Raw genomic sequence first — 13,896 nt, forward strand, 5'->3', positions numbered from 1 at the left:
GGTTGGCAGTGGGCTCAGGGGTTGGCCCAACATCTTCGTCCTCCTTAGGCTCCTGAGTGTGAGCACTTGTACCTCAAACTGAATCCCTGCTCCTGTCCTCTTCCCTGCTCCTTGTTTGGCTAAGGTAGGGAAGCCCAGCAGAAGCAAGCACAACGCACTGCCCAGCGGGAGTCTGCAGTTTCGTGCCCTGAGTAAGGAGGACCACGGGGAGTGGGAATGTGTTGCCACCAACGTGGTCACAAGCATCACTGCCAGCACCCACCTCACTGTCATCGGTACGTGCTTGAGTAGGCCGACTGGAGTGATTGTTTTCACTCTGTAGGCGTCTTTCCTAAGCCAGACTTGGAATGACGGCTTAAAACCTTTGACCTCAGGAGGCTCTGGCAGGGAGGAGGGACAGGGTCCTTGTTTATCCTATCTTGGGGAAGTCAGAACTGGAAGGAGTAGAATGAAAGACAATCAGATTTTGTGGCACCTTAGACAGGCACTGAGCTGCCTGAGGGTCAGGGCGGTGTCCATAGCCTGGGGCATGAGGAAGCGACTAGTACTCCTTGTTCATATTATTCTGATTTGTCAGCCTGCCTTCTTGTAGTCTGTCCCTTTGGGGCTTGTCAGGCACAGGTGTATACAAGGTCAACAGAGCATCAGGCTAGGAATGAAGCGGTCTGCACATTGTCCCTGTCAGGGGAGCTCCTGGCCATTCTGCCCAGTCACATCCTTTATACCCAGTAGGGGCTGGCCTCATACCTGAGCCTACTGCTATCTGCTGTGTGGAGCATGGCCATCTCCTGTGCCTAGAGATTAGTAAGGAGGATGTGATTTTTTTTTTGTTTTTGTTTTTTTTGTTTGTTTCTCCCAGGACCTCAAGGGAATGCTTTTTAGCTCAAGGATGCATGGAAGTTTGATCAGGATGAGGAAGGTTCTGGTTTTTCCTCTGGCCTGTGCTCCTCTGGTGACACTAGCCTATGCAGTGGGCGGGCTTTCCTCTCTGAGCCCATCAGGACCAGGTTGGGCGTGGGACTCTGCCCTCTCTGCTGCCACCTCTTGTGATGCAACTTGGTACCCCTTGCTTCGTCTCCTCCTGGATCTCCTGCAAGGAGATGGTGGGGACCTAGCAAAGGGCTCCACTCTGTTTGGACTGAGCTGTCTTCCTTGTTCTCCAGGCACCAGTCCCCATGCCCCAGGCAGTGTCCGGGTCCATGTCTCCATGACAACTGCCAACGTGTCCTGGGAGCCAGGCTATGATGGAGGCTATGAGCAGACATTCTCAGTTTGGTACGGACCTCTGTGAGTCAGCCCCGCATGCTTTGCTCTCGGCTTCTCCCTCCCTTGCCCCACGCAGGGCATCCTGTCTGCCCCATCCTATACTGTCCTGGGGTGGGTGGTGGGCCCAAGGAGCCTAGGATCGGTACTCGCCAGCTCTCCAAATGGCAAAGCGGTCCACAGTGATTGAGGTCTTAAGGACGTTAGGTATTTCTATAAGGGAGTCAGTGCATCCTTCCGTTACCGCCCTGGAGGTTAGCATGCTGATTTGTACTTAATTCCACTCTTCCTTTGGCTTCTGTCAGTGGCCCCTCCTTTTAATGTCTCACCCCATTCTTTTTTCTACAGTCCTGATCTTCAGAGTATAGTGAATAGCACCCAAAGTGCAGGGTCTAGCTTTTAATTCTGTTCCTTGCCCAGAGATCCCAGGGACCATTTTGGCCCTTGCCTTCCGTGTCTGGATTTTCTCTGTAGGATCTTGTGCATGTGGGTTTCATGTCCGTTTGTGACCAGATCAGTAACTTAAGATATTTACCCAAACCCAGGCTAGGTAGATATCACAAATGTAAGGAAGGGGATGAGGCCCCCAGGCATAGAATGGCAGGAAGAGAAGCCGAGGGCACTCCCTGGCTTCCCAACACCCAAGGCTTTTCATTCCTGCTGTTCCTTCCTGTCTTGAGCTGGGAACTGCAGTCTCCAGATCCACAGACAGCATCCTCAAGGGAGGAAAATGCACATTCTATTTCCTTCTCCTTCAGCCTGACTTACCCTGTGTCTGGGGAGGAGGAACAAGCAGAGCATAGGCCTCAGAAAGAGACTTCAGTAGCATGGGGACAAGGGGGGCTTCCATTTCCCTAGCAGTTCTCAGGCTGGATGCATTTCCTGAAGGATTGAGTTTCTATGGGAGAAGTGTACCTAGATAATGGGAGATATAGTCAGAACAGTCTCTCAGGCCCTGTCTGTGTTCCTCTGGATGAGGAAAGGGCCCACTGCCTAGGGGATGTTGTAAGACGTGGGTCGGGAAGTGACCTCTGCTGTTGCCCTACACCGCTGCTGGTCTGCATTGCTTGTCTCACACTCCGCCCTCTTGCACTGGTAGGGAAGGGCGGTTGCCATGGTAGAAGACGCTTACTTCCCTTCTTTCTTTCTGAATGGCCCTAGCGCTCATTATACTTATACAGACATTTGGTTCCTGTAGTAGTTGTGTCGTTGTCGTCGTCGTCTTCTTCTTTTTCTTCTTCTTTTTCTTCTTCTTCTTCTTCTTCTTCTTCTTCTTCTTCTTCTTCTTCTTCTTCTTCTTCTTCTTCTTCCTTCTTCTTCTTCTTCTTCTTCTTCTTCTTCTTCTTCTTCTTCTTCTTCTTCTTCTTCCTCTTGTTTCCTCCCCTTCTTCTCTTTCCCCTTCTTCTTCCTCCCCTTTTCCTTCCTCTTCCTCTACTTCTCTTCCTCTTCCTCCCCCTCTTCCCCTCCTCCTCTTCCTCCTTCTCTTTCCTCTTCTTCCTCCTCCCCTTCTCCTTCTTTTTCCTCTTCCTCTACTTCTCTTCCTCTTCCTCCCTCTCTTCTTCCTCCTCCTCTTCCCCTCCTCCTCTTCCTCCTTCTCTTTCCTCTTCTTCCTCCTCCCCTTCTCCTTCTTTTTCCTCTTCCTCTACTTCTCTTCCTCTTCCTCCCCCTCTTCTTCCTCCTCTTCCTCTTTCTCCTCCTCCTTCTCTTCTTCCTCTTCCCCTTCTCCTTCCTTTTCCTCTCCCTCTACTTCTCTTCCTCTTCCTCCCCCTCTTCTTCCTCCTCTTCCTCCTCTTCACTTTCTTTTGCCTCAGCTTGCATTATTGGGCATACTTGCTAGTGGCAGTGAGTCTTAAAACCTAGAGGGGAACCTATGGGTATCAGTTGAGTACAGCTCAGGGATGAATAGAGCAGGCCAGTTGCCCAGGACAATGTCTCCTCCTCGTGGCGTCATCTGGAACTACACCTGTAGCAGGTGGCTTCCTCGCCTGTTGGAAGTAGAAGAGTGGAAAACCTCACGCCTAGATTCTTTACTCTCCGTCACCATAACTTTCCCCTTTGCTTGCGACTTCTAGCCTTCAAGGCATTAGGAGCCCTGGTCCTGCCACGGGGAGAACTCCTGGTCATTTTTGTTGAATGCCTTGGATATCCTCAGATGACCCAAGCTGGACTGGGTTGAGTGGAGCATCCTGTGATACTCTGGGCTTTACTCTCACCTCTCCCTGGTAGGGCAGATAGCCAAGGTCATCTGGGTTCTTTCTCTAGCCATGTCATTGCCCAGCTGCTCACCCTCATTTCCAGTGTCCCTATTCTAGCAAGACAGAGCCCATTTATACAGTAGTACTTGGAATGAGATCCTCTCACAGTGCGATGGGTAATGTGACCAGTATTTTCAGCATGATTTACACCTGGGAGACCCTTTTCACTCGGGAGGTACCACAATGGGGTGTGTCCTAGTGCCATGAAGGTTGGCATAGCCAGAGCCGGGCAGGTAACCCCACCTTGGCTCTCCCTCTTCCTGCCCTTGAACCCGGGAATGCTTGTACTTTCACTGCCTTTCCCTCGAAGACCTTGCATGCGTGCTGTTCTCTCCAGGGTGACCCACCCCACCCCTTCTCCCCCATCCTCTCTCTCTCTCTCTCTTTTGGCCAGGATGAAGCGGGCTCAGTTTGGGCCCCACGACTGGCTGTCCTTGTCAGTGCCACTGGGCCCCAGCTGGCTGCTGGTAGACAGCCTGGAGCCTGAGACCGCATACCAGTTCAGTGTCCTGGCCCAGAACAGGCTGGGGACCAGCGCCTTCAGTGAGGTGGTCACTGTGAACACTTTAGGTGAGGCCCTGGGCTGGCGCGTATCGGGGGCTCTTTCTTAGCTAGACAGAGCCGAAAGTAGGGACGGAACTAACTTTAGGGCTTAGTGGGTGCCGGCACCTTACAAAGTGGTCTCTGTTATAGTTTCTTGTATTTTCCAGTAAAGACTGGCCATGCACTTCTGTAAGGTTTGCCTGGTCCCATATCATGGCATTTTGATTGTATTCTGTTTGCACCCTTGCATGGAGAGGTTCAGTGATGTGTATGAGTGTTTGGCAGTTTTAACAAGGGGTCGGGGGCAATCTACAGGCAGAACGATCTACCAGTAGTTGCATGGGGCCCAAGGACAGCCTTGGCAAACCGACACTTCTCAGCCAGACTGGAGGTCATGACATCAGTACCCCCACCCCTCTGCCCTGTGGACAGCAGACGTAAAATGTTCACTCCAAACTTCAAAGTTCCTCTGATTAGGGTCTCACCTATTCAAATAGCCGCACCTGGCTTAGAATTCACTTTGTAGACCAAAGCTGACCTTGAACTCACAAAGATCTGGCTGTCTCTGCCTCCCAAGTGTTAGGATTAAAGGTGTATATCACCAAGTCTAGGCTGGGTCTCATCTTGAGCTCAGGGGCCCCAAATGGAGTCGAGAGTATGACTCATGTGTCGTGAGAAGATCTCACCAGTTCTTGGGATGAGAGCAAAAGATACAGCCATTGCCTCGTTAACAGTGGGGGAAACCATCAGAGGAACCACACCTGGGAAGTGTGTCATTAGGTAATGAGGCCATAGTGTAGATGGCGTGGCATTGTGAGAAAATGATGCAACCTTTAGATCAATGGAGCTGATGCTGCGGGAGCAAGGTGGGGGCTGTTTTCATCAGAAACCTTTTCTGTTGCTGGAGTATTCTCTAGCCATAAAAATATACAATGGAATAGATACATAGCCTGTAGCATGGTTGGATGTCACCATTGCTATGTAGTCTGCACTTTGCGTGACCGGCAGAGCCGCAGGTTTGTTCATACCAGTGTTACCTTGGATGTTCGAGGAACATGCTGTTCTGTATTATAGTGAATCCTCTCCTACTAGCCAATAGGACATTTTCAGCTCCGTAACTTCGTAGGGCATAGGAATGTTGCCGACAGAGCTGTTATGTGGCACATGACCTGTATCTTTCACTAGGTTCTTCTCTCTCCTCATAGTACCTACCTCTTCCCTTTTGAGGAGGTGCTTGGTCATTGTGCAGTTGTCTTGTTCTGCAGAGAGTCACAGATCTCTAGCTCACTAGCCCTGACTTCTCTTGACGAGGATCATGAGGGCTGTTGGAGGGACCTCTTGCTGTTCTGAAAAAAAAAAAAGAAATTCTTTCCATGTTAGGTTCTGCTTCCCACACTGGGTCGGAGTCTGTGGCCGTCATCTTTCGTCTCCCTTTTCCTCCTAGCATTCCCTGTTACAACTCCAGAACCCCTGGTGCTGGTGACCCCACCAAGGTGCCTCACAGCCAACCGGACCCAGCAGGGTGTGCTCCTGTCCTGGCTCCCTCCTGCCAACCACAGCTTCCCCATTGACCGCTACATCATGGAGTTCCGAGTTGGGGAGCGCTGGGAGATGCTAGATGATGCCATACCAGGCACCGATGGAGAATTTTTTGCCAAGGATCTGTCACAGGTGGGGACTTTAATTTTTTGCCTCTTATTCCCCGTCTCTGGAATTCGTCATGACGATTTGTAAAGTCACTGATCATTGAGAGACTCACCTCACAGCTTAGAGTCAAGCCCCAAACTGGTCTGCCTTACCTGCAAGTCTTAGACTCTCCCTAGTCTGCTACCAAAGGTTGAAGTTGGTCCCCAGACCAGAGCTGGCTTATCGGCATGGAGGACCAGTGCGACACAGATAGTTTTCCTCAAATATAAACACTAGCTAGGGTGAGGCAGGGAGAAGCCAGTATGCATCATCAGACTCAAGGCCCCAGTTTGTTGGGTTCTAGTCAGGGTAAACTGAGGAGGCTCTAGAAAAGTTGTCTTCTAGGCTGGCCAGAAGGACTCTTGTTTTAATAATTCAGAGTCCTGAGACAAAACACGTTCCCTTTTTATTTTCTGGGGGACATCTTTTAAGAAGGAACACCTCTCTTTCTTGAGAGAGAAAACAGCTCGTTTCATAGCTAGAAGAGCCGATGTTATCCTTCCAGCTCCCTTTTCCAGGGTCTCACTGAGCATCTATCTCTGCGGTCTTTCTCGGTGGCCTCATGTGCATAGCTCTCGGCCCATAGATTGAATACAGTGGGAAATATGTGCACTGTAACCTCGCCCAATGTGAGCAGTCACCATTAACACTCTCCGTGACCAGTGCTCTGGGTACCCTGTTCTGTGGGCTTCATGTACAGGGTCAGTGGTGGTCTTCAGCCCCTCCGCTGACTGGCTGTTGTCCCTGGATTGTAGGATACCTGGTATGAGTTCCGGGTTTTGGCTGTCATGCAGGATCTGATCAGCGAGCCCAGCAACATCGCCGGTGTCTCCAGCACAGGTACCTTGGGTTCTAAAATTGTCTAACAACAACCAGAACGCAAGCCTCAGAGCCACACGAGAGTCCTTTTGTGAAGCAGCTAGTCTGGGAGCACATGTCGGCTGGGTTGAAAGCTTAAGCAGGAGTCTAGTTGAAACCTTGTCCGTCTTACGGTTTCGGAAGAACATCAGATCTGTGTTTTCATGACACATGATGTTCGGTTCCACTGTGGAACTGGTGGAGCTTCTGATACATCTGTGAGATAGCCGAGGAAGGAAATGTATTGGACCTCGTTAGAGTGTGCTGGGCGCGATACATGCTGTGTTTGCGTGCTAGCTATGCTGTGTAAGGGGGCGGGCACCATGAATTAGAGGGGAGATACAGCAGGTCAACAAGTGTTTGTTGGATGCCTATTATAGGCTTCCTTATAATTATGTGGGTTTTATTTGGAAAATTGTTGTTTGGTGTTGTTTTCCTTCCTTCCTTCCTCTCCCTAGATTTTTTTTTCCCCCAGACTAAATAAAGCCAACCCCCGAGCATCTTCTCCATTTATCTTTCTTTTTCTTGGCACTGGTCCCATTTCCACAAGTCTTCCCTCTGTTCCAGAGTTTTCTGAAACACAGCAGAGACCCTCTCCAGGAGCGAGGTGTCTCGATGTGGACTTGCTTACTAAGGCACCATTTCCTTGGGTGCAGCATGTTCTGAGACCCCCTGAGATCTGTTTACGAGGGTCTTGGCCAGAAAGCTCTTGTAGGGAGCCTCTTGGCATTACAGAAGCTTTGGTGTGAGCTGAGGGGAGGAACGCGGAGCCGAGGGCACACGGGGAAGAGGAGAGTGTGATTTTTGTCTTATGTGTTAGGCACCCTGGGGCGTTTGTGTAAAATCAAGTTGTCTCTCATAGGCAGCAAAACTCAGCTGCTTCTGTCTTGGCTTCTCTCCAGGGAAGAGACACAGAGAGATGGAACAACATAGGGAAAAAAAAAACATTCCAGCCAGAGCCAAAGTAGACAACTTGAGCGTTTCGTGCGCTCAGTTCCGGGAACAGCTCTCGGTCCGTAGCTTTGCGTCTTCTTCCAAGAGTAAAGGAAGCCTGCCTCGCCAGGCAGCCCTGTTTGCTGAATGAGCTTCACCAGCAGCAGCCGTCCCTGTACTTAACTCCCCCGAGACTCTGGTCCCATCAGTGTAATATGGATTTTTTTTTCCATTATCGTTATCGATGTGGCATTGAACGCTGGCCAGCCATCTCACAACGTCTTGGCTTATTCTTTGATGTTCTTTAAGAGTGGCACTCATGGATCTCACTGCCCTGTGTGTAAAGTACAGTGCGCTGGCTCTGGCCCTGGCACTAACTGGCCTATGGATCTGTCACGAGGCGAAGCTTTTTCTCTAACTGGGGAAGGGAGAACTGAGCCCACCTCATCCTTTCTACAGCTCCAGCTTGCTGCTAGAGCTCGCATGACCAAGATGTACTAGTCCTTGCTGCGGGAAGCTGCCAGCCTGTCTGTCCTGTAAGGAGTCAGAAGACAGATTGCGCCTAGATTCTATTCTAATAGTTCCTCTCCCTGAGTAAGAACTTTATCTCCCAGGCGTCTTCACAGTGTAGAAGGCATAGGAGAAGGCAGAGAATTCTGACTGAAAGTCAGAACAGCTGTGCTTCTGTTAGGGTACCAAGAGCAGAGTGAGCCAGTCACTGATGTCTTCATTAAGAGAAGAGTGGAGCGTGTAGCTAGCTCACAGGGTTACTATGGGAGGGCCGGATGACATGCATGGAAGTGCTTCGCTATTCTCTCAGTGATAGACAAGACAGCTCCAGAGGATGACTGGTGATTATTCCCCCCCTCCCCCCAGGAAGATGCAGATATCGTACCCTACAAGGAAGTTACTTGACCGTCATAGACTGTCCCATTCTCAGCTTCCACACTGCTGCACCAAGCTCGTTACACTTCTCTAAAGGCTCGTGTTGGAACTGAGTGTGGAGGCCTGGCCCCAGCCTTGTCTGCTGGAGGGAAAAGTCGCTAGGGACCAAGTGTCAGAGGAGGTGGGGAAAACTTTGGGGAGCTCGGCACCCATGGGTGCTTCTGACCTTCCTTGCAGACATCTTCCCGCAGCCGGACCTGACCGATGATGGGCTGGCCCGGCCAGTGTTGGCTGGGATAGTGGCCACCATCTGCTTCCTGGCGGCTGCTATCCTCTTCAGCACTCTGGCTGCCTGCTTTGTCAACAAGCAGCGCAAACGCAAACTCAAGCGGAAGAAAGGTAGGTGCTCGTCTCCTCTGGAAACAGACGCTGGGATCTTGCAGGCAGAGCCGCCAGTGGGATTGGATTTCATCTTTAAAATATTTTTGTTCATTTCCGGAAAATTCCATATACATACACACACACACATATATATATAATATATAATGTATATATATATTATATACTGTATATATAAGTATTTTTATTTTACCCCTCACCACCTTTCTCCAACTTTCTTCAGGACCCACCAACCGCAGTCTCCTCCCACTTAATGTCCTCGTTTTAAATTTATTACTACTATGATCATTACCACTACTACTACTACTACTACTACTACTACTACTACTACTACTACTACTTCTTTGACAGACAGGATCTTGCTCTATTTATAGACCAGGCATGCTTCAAACTCGAGATTCTCTTGCCTCAGCCTCCCAAGTGCTTGTATCAGAGGCATGTGCCTCCATGCAATGGGACTTGATTTGAAAGGGGGAAAGAGAGACAAAGGGTACTGAAGGGAAGAGAATAGGGCCAGGGATACAGGGAGAGAGGGCCTGGTGGTTGTGTGACCTCTTAGCTGGGCATAGAGCTGCCAGGCAAGGGAAGCCTTTTCCTCTGTGACTTTATAATGGGCCCCTCTGTTGATCCTGGGGTACGGAGTCCTGTGTGTGTGTGTGTAGGGGCTGAGACCTCTCCCTTTTTTCTTGTTCCCTTCCAGATCCTCCGCTGTCCATCACTCACTGTAGGAAGAGTCTTGAGTCTCCGTAAGTGTCTCTGGCTGTCGGGGGGTCTGTAGGTAGAAGGGGGAGGCTAGACATCGTAAACTATTAGCTTGCGTTGATCCTATCTCCTTAGGGTATTTTATACCTGCTGATTTGGCTTGTCCGTTTTAAGTTGCCTACATGGATCGAGGGTGGGTAGTCTATAGATAATTCAAGCTCGCCGCGGCTCGTTTGTTTAGCCTTGCCCTGTTATTTCTGTAATGTTTTCTGGTCCTTTGCTGGAGTCAGCATTAATATTGGCTTGTATCTCTGAACAAGTAGAGAATAAAATTGGAATTGTGCACAGGCAGGATGTACCAAATTTAGGGGCAAGTCAGTAGAAAAGTAGCAGAGTGGATGTTCATTCTAAAAATGGACGGCATGTGTGTAGACAATGGAGAGAGTTGGCCAGAATTTCTGACCAAAATGTTCAGCCCATCCATGCTTGTTTCCCTTGGAGTCACTGTTAAAGACAAAGAGAAGAAGCTGGAGGCAGTGTGTATAGCACCCTTTATCATCTTCTGTTTCTTTCACGTATAGCTTGTCCTCTGGCAAGGTGAGTCCTGAGAGCATCCGCACACTCCGTGCCCCGTCTGAATCCTCTGACGACCAGGGCCAGCCAGCAGCCAAGAGGATGCTGAGCCCTACAAGGGAGAAAGAGCTGTCCCTGTACAAAAAAACCAAGAGGGCTATCAGCAGCAGGAAGTACAGCGTGGCCAAGGCTGAGGCCGAAGCAGAGGCCACCACACCCATTGAACTGATCAGTAGAGGCCCGGATGGCCGCTTCGTCATGGGCCCGTCGGAGATGGAGCCCTCTGTGAAGGGCCGGCGAATCGAAGGCTTCCCCTTCGCTGAGGAGACGGACATGTACCCTGAGTTCCGGCAGTCAGATGAGGAGAATGAAGACCCACTGGTGCCCACGTCTGTGGCTGCTCTGAAGCCTCAACTGACCCCTATGTCTTCCAGCCAGGACTCTTACCTGCCACCACCAGCATACAGCCCTCGGTTCCAGCCTCGAGGGCTCGAGGGCCCCAGTGGACTGGGAGGACGACTCCAGGCTACTGGCCAAGCGAGGCCTCCTGCCCCTCGGCCCTTCCAGCATGGCCAGTATTATGGGTACCTCAGCAGCAGCAGCCCTGGGGAGGTGGAGCCTCCACCCTTCTATATGCCAGAAGTGGGCAGCCCCTTGAGCTCAGTCATGTCGTCCCCACCCCTGCACACCGAGGGGCCTTTTGGCCACCCCACCATCCCTGAGGAAAACGGAGAGAATGCTTCTAACAGCACTTTGCCCTTGACTCAGACACCTACAGGAGGGCGCTCCCCTGAGCCCTGGGGCCGGCCAGAATTTCCCTTTGGGGGACTGGAGACCCCAGCTATGATGTTCCCCCACCAGCTGCACCCCTGTGATGTGGCCGAGAGTTTGCAGCCCAAGCCCTGCCTGCCCCGAGGACTGCCCCCAGCCCCGCTCCAGGTGCCTGCAGCCTATCCAGGCATGCTGTCTCTGGAGGCACCAAAGGGCTGGGTAGGCAAGTCACCTGGCAGGGGTCCCATCCCGGCGCCCCCTGCCACCAAGTGGCAGGAAAGACCTATGCAACCTCTGGTCAGCCAAGGGCAGCTAAGACATACCAGCCAAGGTATGGGGATACCGGTGTTGCCTTACCCGGAGCCAGCCGAGCCCGGGGGGCACGGTGGCCCCAGCACATTTGGCCTGGACACTCGGTGGTATGAGCCCCAGCCCCGGCCCCGGCCCAGCCCCCGGCAGGCCCGGCGTGCCGAGCCCAGTTTACATCAAGTGGTGCTACAGCCCTCCCGGCTCTCACCTCTGACCCAAAGCCCCCTTAGTTCCCGCACTGGCTCCCCTGAGCTCGCTGCTCGTGCCCGACCTCGACCAGGCCTCTTGCAGCAGGCAGAGATGTCAGAGATCACCCTGCAGCCGCCAGCCGCGGTCAGCTTCTCTCGCAAGTCAACACCATCATCCACGGGATCTCCTTCACAGAGCAGCCGCAGTGGGAGCCCCAGCTACAGGCCCACAATGGGCTTCACTACTCTGGCCACAGGCTACCCTTCTCCGCCACCTGGCCCTGCCCCTCCGGCGCCAGGGGACAACTTGGATGTGTTTGGACAGACGCCTTCCCCTCGGAGGATGGGGGAGGAGCCACTCCGGCCAGAGCCCCCAACAACCTTACCTACTTCAGGGTGAGTGTAAGCCACTGTCTCTGGCCTACTTCTGGCTAGTCTCCCCACGCCTTACCCTGTCCCCTACCTCCCCATCATCCCAATAATGGGGCTTGTTTGGGACCCGCTACGGCACCCCTGGGAGAGGAGTTCTGGCCACACATTGGCAGAGGATCTTCACTGGAATGGATGGTCTTACCTGCTGGTACCCTGCCAGGCACTTCCGGAGTCTCCTCACTCAACCCAGAGTTCTGTGAAGGCTCTTCATGTACCAGGAATGTGGGGAACGGGAAGGGAACAGCATAGCAGGCAGTGATGCCTGTGAAAGCTGCCCATGATGTCGAGGCTGGCCACATCCCTGTGATCCTGGTGTTGGATAGTGCTGCTTCCCTGCAGCTGCCTGCAGATCTTGTGTCTCCTCTTGTGTAGCCACTCCATACCAAGCAGGACCACTGATCTGAGGCCCCATGTACTCAAATACCTGCTCCTTAGCGTGCCTAGTAAGTGCTGGACTCCAGGCCCTGTCCTTAGTCTCTCCGGGAAGGTACCCCTGGAGGCTGAGAACAACTCAGACCTGTGTGTGGGGAGCCATATCCCCGCCCACCTATGTGCCTCACAGGAAGCTACAGAGAGACAGACAGACAGACAGACAAGCTCCCGAGATCTGCTCGTCTGAGAGAGCACACACTGTACTGTAGCAGCTGGTATTCCAGGTACCAGTCGGCCTGGACGCCTGTCTGTGCCTCTTCTGTCCGTCTGCACTCCCCTTTCCTCCTAGCCTTTGTTCCTTTCGAAGTCAGTCCGTCTTCCTCTTTTCTTTTTCCGTCGCCTTGAGGTTGACCCAGTTTGCTCTGAAGAGCCTGCCATGCCTCTGTTGTGCGCACCCCTACCCTCTTCCCCTGCCTTGCCCTCATCCTTTCTCCCTTCTCTTTCTCAGTCTTTTTCTTGGGTTCAGTCCTTTGGCCTCTTCTCTTGGTGTGACCAGAGGAGGCTGTCCTGGTGGGGATGGGGGTGGGGTGGGATGGGGATGGGAGGTAACTGGAGAGGAGGGAACCCAGCCTTCCCCCTCCCACTACCGTGGTCACTGGAAACTGCCAGCTTACCTCAGTGCCATGGTGGGCACTCTTGGAGGGCAGGCTGTGTGGGGATCCAAGAGGTTAGCGAAGACTCCCCGTCGTCTCTGTCTGCAGGAGATGTCATTGCATCCTGTCTGTGCCTTGTACAGCCTGCTCACCCTCTCTGTTCCATCTATGCCTTTGGTTCTCTGGTTCTCTCTTTTCCCTCACCCGTTCGCTGACCTCGCCTGCGGGTCTCTGCTCACTCTGTCCCCTCCTCCCCTCTGGGTGTGCGTGGGTGGTTCATCTGGCCGGTGTTGGTAACTGCTTTGTTTCTGATTATCTCAGCTATCTGGGCAGTGTTGTCGAGACAAGCCTCTCCTCAGCTCAATAGGTAAGGGAGCTCATCGGTGGGGCGGGGTGGGGTGGGCAGGTGGATGGGGCTTCGGCAGGGCCATTGCTTCCAAAAGAGGGGATCCAAAACATATCCCCTCATTGCCTCACTCGGGCAGCTGCTGCTCCCGGGCTCCCATGGCTTCTGGATTCCTCACATCGCATTGCTCTGCCGCTCCAGCCGCCCACCTGGCCATGCTGGGCACTGCCTAGCTGTAGCTTTTAACCTCCGAGCCCATACCAACCTCTCTAGAATGGGCTGCATTTGTTCTCACTCGGATCCTTGCCATCCTGCTGCCAACGCCCTCATAGACCTCCATAGCAGCTACAGGACCCTGCATGAACCCCAGGGAGCCAGAATTTCCATGGTCAGCTTTGCATCTCTATCCTCGGGGACCTGTTTGGGTCCGTGCGGGGATCCAGGGATCTCTCATCCCCCTCAGTTCAGTGCTCTGTTTCCCCAGTAGACTCAGGGTAGTGTCCTCCCTGCCAACCCCTCTCCCTAAACTCAGATCTCTTCCTAGGGTTGTTTTTTCCTTCCTGGGGATCTTAATGATAGAGGTCGCTCTTCCACATCCGACTGGGTCCTGAGGCTCAGGTGGCTTTCAGCTCTTCAAAGGTGAGAGTGCAGCCACTCTCCCATGGTCCTTGCACTCTGCAGCCCTTCTGTGGCTGTTGTAGGACTGGAATGTGACCTTGTCCTTAGAG

General features: G+C 52.5%; 1 protein-coding gene across 2 annotated transcripts in view; it reads left to right on the plus strand.

Moving 5' to 3' along the window:
• Igsf9b (immunoglobulin superfamily member 9B) overlaps window positions 1-13,896 on the plus strand; it is a 46,468-nt gene that overhangs the window by 23,123 nt on the left and 9,449 nt on the right. Inside the window, exons 11-18 of one of the 2 annotated variants that reach the window (XM_032909441.1) lie at window positions 125-275; window positions 1,164-1,287; window positions 3,913-4,088; window positions 5,506-5,732; window positions 6,503-6,587; window positions 8,661-8,822; window positions 9,523-9,568; window positions 10,106-11,761. In XM_032909441.1, coding sequence (XP_032765332.1) covers window positions 125-275; window positions 1,164-1,287; window positions 3,913-4,088; window positions 5,506-5,732; window positions 6,503-6,587; window positions 8,661-8,822; window positions 9,523-9,568; window positions 10,106-11,761 — 2,627 coding nt within the window. The remainder of the gene's footprint in view (window positions 1-124; window positions 276-1,163; window positions 1,288-3,912; window positions 4,089-5,505; window positions 5,733-6,502; window positions 6,588-8,660; window positions 8,823-9,522; window positions 9,569-10,105; window positions 11,762-13,896) is intronic. The other variant, XM_032909442.1, reaches the window with a different exon arrangement.

Source organism: Rattus rattus, chromosome 8 (genome assembly GCF_011064425.1).
Source record: "Rattus rattus isolate New Zealand chromosome 8, Rrattus_CSIRO_v1, whole genome shotgun sequence".
NCBI classification, from domain to species: Eukaryota; Metazoa; Chordata; class Mammalia; order Rodentia; family Muridae; genus Rattus; species Rattus rattus.